Source organism: Coregonus lavaretus (assembly GCF_964263955.1).
Source record: "Coregonus lavaretus genome assembly, chromosome: 33".
In the NCBI taxonomy this organism is placed as follows: domain Eukaryota; kingdom Metazoa; phylum Chordata; class Actinopteri; order Salmoniformes; family Salmonidae; genus Coregonus; species Coregonus lavaretus.
The window spans coordinates 6,888,462-6,901,758 of record NC_140020.1 but is presented as its reverse complement, the minus strand read 5'-3'; the positions used below and the strand labels follow the sequence as shown (position 1 = coordinate 6,901,758).

Here is a 13,297-nt window from a genome sequence, read left to right as displayed (position 1 = left end):
AGGTCTACAATTTTGTTTCTGGTGTCCTTTGACAGCTTCTTGGTCTTGGCCATAGTGGAGTTTGGAGTGTGACTGTTTGAGGTTGTGGACAAGTGTCTTTTATACTGATAACAAGTTCAAACAGGTGCCATTAATACATGTAACGAGTGGAGGACAGAGGAGCCTCTTAAAGAAGAAGTTACAGGTCTGTGAGAGCCAGAAATCTTGCTTGTTTGTAGGTGACCAAATACTTATTTTCCACCATAATTTGCAAATAAATTCATTAAAAATCCTACAATGTGATTTTCTGGAGAAAAACAATCTCAATTTGTCTGTCATAGTTGACGTGTACCTATGATGAAAATTACAGGCCTCTCTCATATTTTTAAGTGGGAGAACTTGCACAATTGGTGGCTGACTAAAAACTTTTTTTCCCTACTGTATGTCGCTTATGCCTGGAGCCGGCCCAGTGTGTGTGTGTGTAAGTAGGTGTGTGTGTGCATGTGTGTGCGACCACATACTTGTCTGTCTGCTGTGAGAACGCACTAAACTCTCATGGGGCCCACTCACACGTTTCCCTAGTGGATAAATGTTTCCTGGAAGGCCTGAGCTAGCTTGCTGCTAACCTATACTTACTTACCTTACTCAACTCGGCCACAGAGATATACAGTGCCTTGCAAAAGTATTCATCCCTCTTAGCGTTTTTCCTATTTTGTTGCATTACAACCTGTAATTTAAATGGATTTTTATTTGGATTTCATGTATTGGACATAGACAAAATAGTCCAAATTGGTGAAGTGAAATAAAAGAAAATAACTTGTTTCAAAAAATTCAAATAAATAAATAACAAAAGTGGTGCGAGCATATGTATTCACCCCCTTTGCTATGAAGCCCCTAAATAAGATCTGATGCAACCAATTACCTTCAGAAGTCACATAATTAGTTAGATTGCACACAGGTTGACTTTATTTAAGTGTCACATGATCTCGGTATATATACACCTGTTCTGAAAGGCCCCAGAGTCTGCAACACCACTAAGCAAGGGGCACCACCAAGCAAGCGGCACCATGATGACCAAGGAGCTCTCCAAACAGGTCAGGGACAAAGTTGTGGAGAAGTACAGATCAGGGTTGGGTTATAAAAAAATATCCAAAGCTTTGAACATCCCACGGGGGGCACCATTAAATCCATTATTAAAAAATGGAAAGAATATGGCACCACAACAAATGGACAAAAATCCCAGTGGCTAGATGTTCCAAGCTTATAGAGACATACCCCAAGAGACTTGCAGCTGTAATTGCTGCAAAAGGTGGCTCTACAAAGTATTGATTTTGGGGGGGTGAATAGTTATGCACGCTCAAGTTTTCAGTTTTTTTTTTGGTCTTATTTCTTGTTTGTTTCACAATAAAAAATATTTTGCATCTTCAAAGTGGTAGGCATGTTGTGTAAATCAAATGATACAAACCCCCAAAAAATCCATTTTAATTCCAGGTTGTAAGGCAACAAAATAGGAAAAATGCCAAGGGGGGTGAATACTTTCGCAAGCCACTGTAAACAAGGGCTGGAAGACCCCCTTTTTATTGTTTCTACTGCTGATTGCCGCTTTAAGGCTCATCTTATGATTATTTCAAAATGTTGATTGCTTTTCAAGTAATTTAAGTACTTAAACTCCCATACAGTTTACCTTTAGCTATTTTGATGTTTACACAAGGTCTATTTGTGGTTTTGACTCCTCCGTAGGTGGAGGGAAATTAGAACTAAATGAGATGGTGAAATTGTGGTTATTTTGTTCTTCTCTCCATACACATTAAACATGTCTTCTCCACGGTTATGAATAGTCTCCTCTATCTATTCAGTTATTCCAGTGAAAGTGAATTAATTTAGTTTTTGTATATTTCAGACCATTTTCATCGGTTATGGACCAGGGCTGAAATACAAGACCCACGTTGCACCTTTTGAAAACATTGAAGTCTACAACCTCCTGTGTGGTAAGCCTGTTAGTCAATGGACCATTTAACATGGGGACAGGGGGCAATGTCCTGTTGCATAACTAGAAAGGATTAGCCTGACTGCCAGTCTGTTTCTGCTCTCTTGTCATGCCAAAGGAGTGGAATGATATCTAAACAGACTGGTACCCAGGCTAAGTATTACTTCTCTAAAGTGAAACTATTCCAGCCAGCTTTACATTCATTATAGCATCATTTCAACCACTTTTATACAGAACTCTGAGACCATTCCTCTATTTCTCGACATTGTGATACGTTTCAAAGAGGATGTGCCGGTTGACCAGGCCACAGCACCACCGCTGGAAACAAAGTCCATAGTCACACAGCTATTCTGTACAGTCAGCCCACTAGATAGTCAGTTAGAGAAAATACCTTTTCAACTCTCTAATATCACTTTGTTTCTCTCCCCCCCGTCTCTCTCTTTCTCTCTATCACCCTCTCTGCCTGTCAGATTTGATGGACGTTCCCCCTGCTCCTAACAACGGGACCCATGGGAGTCTGAACCACCTCCTGAAGAACCCTCCCCACCGCCCTGTGTACCCCGCTGAGCTCTCCTCTAACTCCACCTGTGGGGCCAGTGGCCCCACCCCCTCTGACAACCTGGGCTGCAGCTGCAGCACCCGCACCAAAGCAGCGGTATGACCAGGGGGTATAATCAGGGAGGGGGGGTGGATCCTCAAACTCGCACATCCATCCTCAGAGAGCAGGACTGGGAGGGGAGGGGAGGGGAGGGGAGATAGACAGAGGCTCTGTCCTGTCCATAATAACGCTCTAAATCCTCAAAATGTTTGAAAGGTGCTTCATTGAAATCTAATATTTATCCTCACTTTATGATTGATAACCCAGAAGCACTCATTAGAGGGACAGAAGTTGACAGACACACTAACATGCTGAAAATATATGTTTCAGGAGAAAACGATGAACCGGCAACTCATCCAATACAATTCCAGTGAGTACACACTTCATGGGGTCTCTTTGTAATGGCTTAGTAGTAGAAGCTTTGCCAAACACTCCAGTTAGCGTTATCATGGCTCTATTTTGTCATTGATTTTGTTTTTGATCACACCCTCCCCTCCCTCAGATTCCGGAGCCAAGGCTCTTCACCTACCATATGGAATCCCTCGAGTTCTCCAGGAGAATTCAGACTTCTGCATCCTGCACCACGCCGACTACATCAACGGTTACAGCAAAGATACTCTCATGCCCTTATGGGTCGCCTACACAATTTACCCACTGGTGAGTCTTTTTGTGCTTGTGTGAACGACCAGGGTTCATACCCATGTACAGTGGGGAAAAAAAGTATTTAGTCAGCCACCAATTGTGCAAGTTCTCCCACTTAAAAAGATGAGAGAGGCCTGTAATTTTCATCATAGGTACACGTCAACTATGACAGAAAAATTGAGGGGAAAAAATCCTGAAAATCACATTGTAAGATTTTTTAGGAATTTATTTGCAAATTATGGTGGAAAATAAGTATTTGGTCAATAACAGAAGTTTCTCAATACTTTGTTATATACCCTTTGTTGGCAATGACACAGGTCAAACGTTTTCTGTAAGTCTTCACAAGGTTTTCACACACTGTTGCTGGTATTTTGGCCCATTCCTCCATGCAGATCTCCTCTAGAGCAGTGATGTTTTGGGGCTGTCGCTGGGCAACACGGACTTTCAACTCCCTCCAAAGTTTTTCTATGGGGCTGAGATCTGGAGACTGGCTAGGCCACTCCAGGACCTTGAAATGCTTCTTACAAAGCCACTCCTTCGTTGCCCGGGCGGTGTGTTTGGGATCATTGTCATGCTGAAAGACCCAGCCACGTTTCATCTTCAATGCCCTTGCTGATGGAAGGAGGTTTTCACTCAAAATCTCACGATACATTGTCCCATTCATTCTTTCCTTTACACGGATCAGTCGTCCTGGTCCCTTTGCAGAAAAACTGCCCCAAAGCATGATGTTTCCACCCCCATGCTTCACAGTAGGTATGGTGTTCTTTGGATGCAACTCAGCATTCTTTGTCCTCCAAACACGACGAGTTGAGTTTTTACCAAAAAGTTCTATTTTGGTTTCATCTGACCATATGACATTCTCCCAATCCTCTTCTGGATCATCCAAATGCACTCTAGCAAACTTCAGACGGGCCTGGACATGTACTGGCTTAAGCAGGGGGACACGTCTTGCACTGCAGGATTTGAGTCCCTGGCGGCGTAGTGTGTTACTGATGGTAGGCTTTGTTACTTTGGTCACAGCTCTCTGCAGGTCATTCACTAGGTCCCCCCGTGTGGTTCTGGGATTTTTGCTCACCGTTCTTGTGATCATTTTGACCCCACGGGGTGAGATCTTGCGTGGAGCCCCAGATCGAGGGAGATTATCAGTGGTCTTGTATGTCTTCCATTTCCTAATAATTGCTCCCACAGTTGATTTCTTCAAACCAAGCTGCTTACCTATTGCAGATTCAGTCTTCCCAGCCTGGTGCAGGTCTACAATTTTGTTTCTGGTGTCCTTTGACAGCTCTTTGGTCTTGGCCATAGTGGAGTTTGGAGTGTGACTGTTTGAGGTTGTGGACAGGTGTCTTTTATACTGATAACAAGTTCAAACAGGTGCCATTAATACAGGTAACGAGTGGAGGACAGAGGAGCCTCTTAAAGAAGAAGTTACAGGTCTGTGATAGCCAGAAATCTTGCTTGTTTGTAGGTGACCAAATACTTATTTTCCACCATAATTTGCAAATAAATTCATAAAAAATCCTACAATGTGATTTTCTGGATTTTTTTTCCTCAATTTGTCTGTCATAGTTGACGTGTACCTATGATGAAAATTACAGGCCTCTCTCACCTTTTTAAGTGGGAGAACTTGCACAATTGGTGGCTGACTAAATACTTTTTTCCCCCACTGTATGTGTTAGCCTGCTGAGCTAAAGCCAAGGCATTAGCTCGGGGGAGTTAACGCAAGTCTTCCGAATCTTAGGAAATGTCACCCCTCACGCGAACGTAGTTCTGAACCACCATTACATTCTGGCTCTCTTTAATGACTAAAGATAGATAGTGTGTCGTGTTGGAGATGCACTGGCTGCATGTTATGTTCTCTGGTTAGGGTTTCTCTGGTTAGTTTCTCTAGTTAGGGTTTCTCTAGTTAGTGTTTCTCTGGTTAGTTCTCTAGCTAGTGTTTCTCTGGTTAGGGTTTCTCTGGTTAGGGTTTCTCTAGTTAGTTAGGGTTTCTCTGGTTAGTTCTCTAGTTAGGGTTTCTCTGGTTAGTTCTCTAGTTAGGGTTTCTCTGGTTAGTTCTCTAGTTAGGGTTTCTCTAGTTAGTGTTTTGGCAGGACATGAAAGAGGTTATAAAGCTGTGTGAAGTGCTGATATCTGAGCTACCGCCCAGGCCCTGCTAGCTGGCTGTAGATCTTCCTAACTCGTGCCTGCTTTCACAGCCTCTTGTGTTAGTCATTATGTGGTGAAAACCTCACTGTAAATCAGGATGTCTCTCTACAGTACATATTTCCTTTATCTATCCCTGGCTTTCACTCAATCTCAACATCCTCCTTTTATTCCATGACTTTCTGTCTAAAGCTATTAAGAGGAAGGAAAGTAGATGATTCATGGTTTTATTTTATCGAAGGAGGAGGTAAGGGGAAAAACACTATCCTAATGTATATATTGACTCAACCCTGCAATAAGGAATTAAACTAGGTTCACAGAACTAATCTAAAAAACTGGAATCATTATACTGGCCCAGTCACTGTAACACAACCTCTCTCTCTGTCTCCCTCTCTGTCTCCCTCTCTGTCTCCCTCTCTGTCTCTCTCTCGTCCCCGTCTCTCTTATCAGAACAATGTCCAGCCACTGAGTCCAGTAGCAGAGGCCTGTGTCCGTGCAGACGTCCGTGTGGCGCCGCTCTTCAGCCAGAACTGTGTCAGATACAGGGACAACCCTGTGCTGTCCTACGGCCTGCTACATCCACCCAGTGAGTACATGGGGAGGTTACACCCCCATCACCACCCCCCAAACCCTTTGTTAAATACCTACACCATATTACTGTACATGCATATAGCCAGCGGTGCAGCAGATTCTAACACTAAATCAGGACAGATCTCATAAAATGTTTGAAGACCAGTTGATGATTTAAATGAATTGAAGTGTTTAGTGTGTGTGTGTGTGTGTGTTTATTTAAGTGATTAATTCATGTTAATGTTTCAGATCTGGGTGCCAATGGAACAGAGGCAGAGTCACTACTCACCAGCAACATGGCACCCATGTACCCTGCTTTTAAAGGTGAGCGGGTCAGGCTAGCTGGCAAAGAGACAGAAAAGTCTCCAGTACTGTGCAATAATAGCTCAAACAAGGTATGTGTGATTTCTTATGGAGAGGCAGCTTCAGGAAATAACTTTCTACAGAAGGGTCTTAGGACACAGCGTGTCTTTGCATGATGTATGTATAGGCCTCCCGAGTAGCGCAGTGGTCTAAGGCACTGCATCGCAGTGCTAGCTGTGCCACTAAAGATCCTGGTTCGAATCCAGGCTCTGTCGTTGCCGGCCGCGACCGGGAGACCCATGGGGCGGCGCACAATTGGCCCAGCGTCGTCCAGGGTAGGGGAGGGAATGGCCGGCAGGGATGTAGCTCAGTTGGTAGAGCATGGTGTTTGCAACGCCAGGGTTGTGGGTTCGATTCCCACGGGGGGCCAGTATGAAAAATAATGTATGCACTCACTAACTGTAAGTCGCTCTGGATAAGAGCGTCTGCTAAATGACTAAAATGTAAATGTAGGCCTAGCGTCAGATATATTTCTTACTGGCCTAATGGGTTTGTACTATACTGATCAAAAATATAAACGCAACATGTAAAGTGTTAATCCCATGTTCCATGAGCTGAAATAAAAGCTCCCAGAAATGTATCATACACACAAAAAGCTTATTTCCCTCAAATTGTGTACACAAATGTGTTTACATCCCTGTTAATGAGCATTTATCCTTTGCCAAGATAATAAAGCCATTAGAATCTTTCAATTTAAATTATTATATAAAATTCTTGCTACCAATAGAATGTTATTTATATGGGGGATACAATCTTCCCAGCTCTGCAGATTTTGCTGTGAAGAGATAGAATCATTAGATCATTTGTTTTGGTTCTGTCCATTTGTAGCTTGTTTTTGGACACAGGTCCAGGAATGGCTAAAGGATTGCAATATTTACCTGGAACTAACCTTGCAGATAGCATTACTGGGTGATCTGAAAAGTCATAGTCAATCAATCAATAATATAATAATACTTTTAGCAAAAATGTTTATTTTTAATTCACAATCTGTAGAAGCAATGAGAATAGAAATGTTCAGAACTTTTGTAAAACATCACAGTATGGTTGAAATATATATGGCAAATAGAAATCCTATATGGATGGTGTTAAGAGATAGATGGGAGGTATTGAATAGAGTTGAAGGATGGGACTAATAACAAATAACAACAAATAATAACAAAGATAGCTAATAATGTAAGCATACTGTGTCCATAATAAGTATATAGGTTGTATGTTGGGAGCTTTTGGGAAAGAGCACAGTTAGAAAGATATGGCATTTAGAAGCAAACCGGATGGACATCATGAAAATGATCGGAGAGGTTGAGAGTAGAAGAAGTTCAGGAGCAAAAAAATAAATAAATATGTATATATACAGTGGGGGAAAAAAGTATTTAGTCAGCCACCAATTGTGCAGGTTCTCCCACTTAAAAAGATGAGAGAGGCCTGTAATTTTCATCATAGGTACACGTCAACTATGACAGACAAAATAAGGAAATAAAATCCAGAAAATCACATTGTAGGAATTTTAATGAATTTATTTGCAAATTATGGTGGAAAATAAGTATTTGGTCAATAACAAAAGTTTCTCAATACTTTTATATACCCTTTGTTGGCAATGACACAGGTCAAACATTTTCTGTAAGTCTTCACAAGGTTTTCACACACTGTTGCTGGTATTTTGGCCCATTCCTCCATGCAGATCTCCTCTAGAGCGGTGATGTTTTGGGGCTGTCGCTGGGCAACACAGACTTTCAACTCCCTCCAAAGATTTTCTATGGGGTTGAGATCTGGAGACTGGCTAGGCCACTCCAGGACCTTGAAATGCTTCTTACGAAGCCACTCCTTCGTTGCCCGGGCGGTGTGTTTGGGATCATTGTCATGCTGAAAGACCCAGCCTCGTTTCATCTTCAATGCCCTTACTGATGGAAGGAGGTTTTCACTCAAAATCTCACGATACATGGCCCCATTCATTCTTTCCTTTAAATGGATCAGTTGTCCTGGTCCCTTTGCAGAAAAACAGCCCCAAAGCATGATGTTTCCACCACCATGCTTCACAGTAGGTATCGTGTTCTTTGGATGCAACTCAGCATTCTTTGTCCTCCAAACACGACGAGTTGAGTTTTTACCAAAAGGTTCTATTTTGGTTTCATCTGACCATATGACATTCTCCCAATCCTCTTCTGGATCATCCAAATGCACTCTAGCAAACTTCAGACGGGCCTGGACATGTACTGGCTTAAGCAGGGGGACACGTCTTGCACTGCAGGATTTGAGACCCTGGCGGCATAGTGTGTTACTGATGGTAGGCTTTGTTACTTTGGTCCCAGCTCTCTGCAGGTCATTCACTAGGTCCCCCCGTGTGGTTCTGGGATTTTTGCTCACCGTTCTTGTGATCATTTTGACCCCAAGGGGTGAGATCTTGCGTGGAACCCCAGATCGAGGGAGATTATCAGTGGTCTTGTATGTCTTCCATTTCCTAATAATTGCTCCCACAGTTGATTTCTTCAAACCAAGCTGCTTACCTATTGCAGATTCAGTCTTCCCAGCCTGGTGCAGGTCTACAATTATGTTTCTGGTGTCCTTTGACAGCTCTTTGGTCTTGGCCATAGTGGAGTTTCGAGTGTGACTGTTTAAGGTTGTGGACAGGTGTCTTTTATACTGATAACAAGTTCAAACAGGTGCCATTAATACAGGTAACGAGTGGAGGACAGAGGTGCCTCTTAAAGAAGAAGTTACAGGTCTGTGAGAGCCAGAAATCTTGCTTGTTTGTAGGTGACCAAATACTTATTTTCCACCATAATTTGCAAATAAATTCATTAAAAATCCTACAATGTGATTTTCTGGATTTTTCTTTCTCAATTTGTCTGTCATAGTTGACGTGTACCTATGATGAAAATTACAGGCCTCTCTCATCTTTTTAAGTGGGAGAACTTGCACAATTGGTGGCTGACTAAATACTTTTTTCCCCCACTGTATATATATATATATATATGTGTGTGTGTGTATATATATATATATATATATATATATATATATATATATATATATATATATATATAGATATAGAATTATTGTAAAATTAACTCTGTCCATAAGGTGTAGATAGTAAGTATAGACCGGAAGTAGAGGCCTGGGCGTTGTTGTTCACTAATTTACTCCAAGTAGGGAAAGGATGGTGGGGTTGAAAAGTAATAAAGGGGAATATATATATATATATAAAAAAAAAAAAAAACATGGGGGATTGGAAGTGATGCAGACAATTATATTGATAGAAGATACAATCTATCTGCAATATTAAGCTGATCCATCCCCCCGAAGAAAAAATAAATAAATAAAAAATTAAAAAATTAAATATACAAAGATAAAAATAAATTATAAAAATATATAAAAGATAATAAAGCCACCTGACAGTTGTGGCATATCAGGAAGCTGATTAAACAACATGATCATTGCACAGGTGCACCTTGTTCTGGGGACAATAAAAGGCCACTCTAAAATGTGCAGTTTTGTCACACAACAGATGTCTCAAGTTTTGAGGGAGCGAGCAATTGGCATGCAGAAATGTCCACCAGAGCTGTTTTAATGTTAAATTCTCTACCGTAAGCCGCTTTAGAGAATTTGGCAGTACATCCAACCGGTTTCACAACCGCAGACCACGTGTAACCACGCCAGCCCAGGACCTACACATCCGGCTTCTTCACCTGCGGGATTGTCTGAGTCCAGCCATCCGGACAGCTGATGAAACTGTGGGTTTGCACAACCGTAGAATTTCTGCACAAAATGTCAGAAACAATCTTAGGGAAGCTCATCTGCGTGCTCGTTGTCCTCACCAGGGTCTTGACCTGACTGCAGTTCGGCGTCGTAACTGACTTCAGTGGGCAAATGCTCACCTTTGATGGCCCCTGGCACGCTGGAGAAGTGTGCTCTTCACGGATGAATCCCGGTTTCAACTGTACCGGGCAGATGGCAGACAGTGTGTATGGCGTCATGTGGGCGAGCTGTTTGCTGGTCAACGTTGTGAACAGAGTGCCCCGTAGCATAAGCTACGGAAAACGAACACAATTGCATTTTATCGATGGCAATTTGAATGCACAGAGATACCGTGATGAGATCCTGAGGCTCATTGTCGTGCCATTCATCCGCCATCATCACCTCATGTTTCAGCATGATAATACACAGCCCCATGTCGCAAGGATCTGTACACAATTCCTGGAAGCTGAAAATGTCCCAGTTCTTCGATGGCCTGCATACTCACCAGGGATGCTCTAGATTGGCGTGTACGACAGCGTGTTCCAGTTCCTGACAATATCCAGCAACTTCGCACAGCCATTGAAGAGGAGTTGGACAACATTCCACAGGCCACAATCAACAGCCTGATTAACTCTATGTGAAGGAGATGTGTCGCACTGCATGATGTCATAGTGGGCCATTGATTCAGTAGATATAGGTTTTCTGTAACATTTTGCCTAGGCGACAGTAGTGTACACTAGTAGTGCAGTAGGGAGTTACCGTATTATCAGACAGTGGTCACGGTAAAAACCCAGCCGACTCTCTAAGCTCTCTTTAGTGTTTTATTGTTCAGTTTCCATTCTGTGTAACTGGCTCGACAAAAGTGATTGCTTGCAATGCTATTGTAAAGAAGGGGAGATTGTTACGTTCAAAATCCCACTCCATTTTGTACTCTGTACTTGGCACGTAATGTCGACGTGAATACATGAGCACTCCTTATGCAACATTCCTATAACAACTTGTGGTATAATTACTCATAGACCGTCAGTGTGTAGGTAGTACAGCTAAAGGTCTGTTCCTGACTTTCCAAGACAGACGATGTTGCTAATATTGCTTGGGGTCATGTCTACTCTGATGAAGAATAATACCACAGAGTTTTAAACACTGGGCTGTGTCCCGGAATAGGATACTGTTTGGCACTCAGTCATGGGATAGTGGTCCATATTGATGAAACTGAGATGCAAATGGTTGTGTTGTCACTTTTGTTGATGCCCGTGGACACAGAAAGAGTAATCCATCATAACAAGTGGTTTATGAAGTATGATATGATATGATGCAACTCATTTTCTTTCCCACAAATTGATTTATTTTTTAATCCAATAACATAGCGCTCTGTGGATAACTTTACTGACACTGCCCTCTGGTGGCAAATGGTGGAAGTCTACATAGTAGAAATGCTGATCTAGGATCAGGTCCCCCAACTGTCCATTTAATCACATTTATTATGATCTAAAAGGGAAAACTGATTCTAGATCAGCAGTCCTACTCTAAGACATTTAGTATATGATCGTATATTTGCAGATGTTTGGACGTACTTCCATGATGTCCTCCTGGTGAAATATTCCCAGCAGCTGAATGGGGTTAACGTTATGAGTGGACCTATCTTTGACCAGCACTACGACGGACACTTTGATGCTCCTACAGTTAGCACACAGTAAGTGTTCATTATCATCCATGAGTGTTGTTGTTGCTGCTGTTTTTTTTGCTTTTTTATGATTTTCAGTTGTATCTATTACATTAACATGAACATATTTCCATATTTCTCTCCTGCAGAGACGAGGCTCCCATCCCCACTCACTTCTATGTGATCATGACCAGCTGTGGGAACTCATCCTTCTCCCCTGCTGACTGCCAGGGTCCCCTGGAGACCACCTCCTTCATCCTCCCCCATAGACCTGACCACACTGAGACCTGCGCTGTGAGTCACACCACTCTATCTGGCTGGCTAGCCACCCTGTTGAGGAAAACCCTGTTGAGGAAATGTAACATGTCAACAGACCAAAGGATGGCTGAGATAATCAGACCTGGGTCAAATAGATGCTGTATGTCAAATACTTTCAAATACTTGAGCAGCACTTCATTTAGGTTGCCCTGTACAGTGCAACCAATTAAATAGTCTCAAAAGTGCAAATTCCAAGCTAAATCAACTGCACCTGAAATATTTTCAGGAATTTCAAAGTATTTGATTGTATATTTGACCCAGGTCTGGCGATCATATGAGATCCTCTCTAGTTTTGCTGTTTGTATCGTTAGTGACTCCTTTCCCTTCCTCTCATTGTCTCCTTAGAATGGCTCGGACTTCCAGTGGGTCCAGGAGTGGGCCCAGTTCCATGTTGCCCGGGTCCGAGACGTAGAGCTCCTGACTGGACTCAGCTTCTACCACAACAGGATATCAGTGGACGAAACGCTTCAGCTCAAGACATTTTTACAGACTTTTTAAGATCCCATGAAGTTACCTCCGGCGGGTTTTAGTACTATATATTTATTTTTTTAATCGCTATAAGGCCTTATTACCAAATAAAAGTCAAGGGCTAAATGTGTAGCCTTGTAGCTCTGTATATCCATCTACCACTCTGCTGAACCCCAAACACCCCTCTTTCATCCCAGAAAGAGAGGGAAAAGAGTGAGAACGGAACAAAAGAAGAGAGGAAACAGTCTTAGAAAACACATTTTCATGCCATAGGAATTCTATTTATATGACAATGTGTTTATAATAGCTGGGACATTCTCAGGAAACCTCAAACATTCTGGAATGGAAACGTTAGTAAAGGCCTGAAACACCGCCAATGTTTTTGACTCCGATGTCTGTGATTTGGTGAGTTGTCTGAAAGAAATGGCATGGCTGCCCAAAACGAGAATATTCCACACACATTCTCATGCTCGCCAAATGTTGTCATTGTATGTTTGACTTGATTATATTATTTTTATTTTGTTAATATCGATGTTGTTTTTATATATAGAGTTTTCTTTATCACTCTGTCACTGTAAATGAAAGGTTGTGAAGTTGATATGGGGAATTGGGATTAAATTCTTGACAGGACTATTGCATGCATATGTGGTGTATGTGTGTACATATGTTGTGTATGTGAATGCATGTGTATATGCGCATGTACAGTATGCATGTAGATGTGCATACTTTGGGTCATGACAGGAACTTAAAGTAATACCAAGATTAGCATGACTCTAAAGACACACATAAAGTATACAGTATACACTACCGGTCAAAAGTTTTAGAACACCTACTCATT

General features: G+C 42.0%; 1 protein-coding gene across 1 annotated transcript in view; it reads left to right on the top strand.

The window, feature by feature from the left end:
* enpp1 (ectonucleotide pyrophosphatase/phosphodiesterase 1) overlaps positions 1-13,089 on the top strand; it is a 56,222-nt gene extending 43,133 nt beyond the window's left edge. The window contains exons 17-25 of the mRNA XM_084151467.1: positions 1,880-1,967; positions 2,437-2,621; positions 2,895-2,934; positions 3,067-3,221; positions 5,799-5,934; positions 6,168-6,242; positions 11,571-11,703; positions 11,823-11,967; positions 12,337-13,089. Of these exons, the coding sequence (XP_084007593.1) occupies positions 1,880-1,967; positions 2,437-2,621; positions 2,895-2,934; positions 3,067-3,221; positions 5,799-5,934; positions 6,168-6,242; positions 11,571-11,703; positions 11,823-11,967; positions 12,337-12,489 (1,110 nt within the window). The 3' untranslated portion in view covers positions 12,490-13,089. The remainder of the gene's footprint in view (positions 1-1,879; positions 1,968-2,436; positions 2,622-2,894; positions 2,935-3,066; positions 3,222-5,798; positions 5,935-6,167; positions 6,243-11,570; positions 11,704-11,822; positions 11,968-12,336) is intronic.
* The last annotated feature ends 208 nt before the right edge of the window (positions 13,090-13,297 follow it).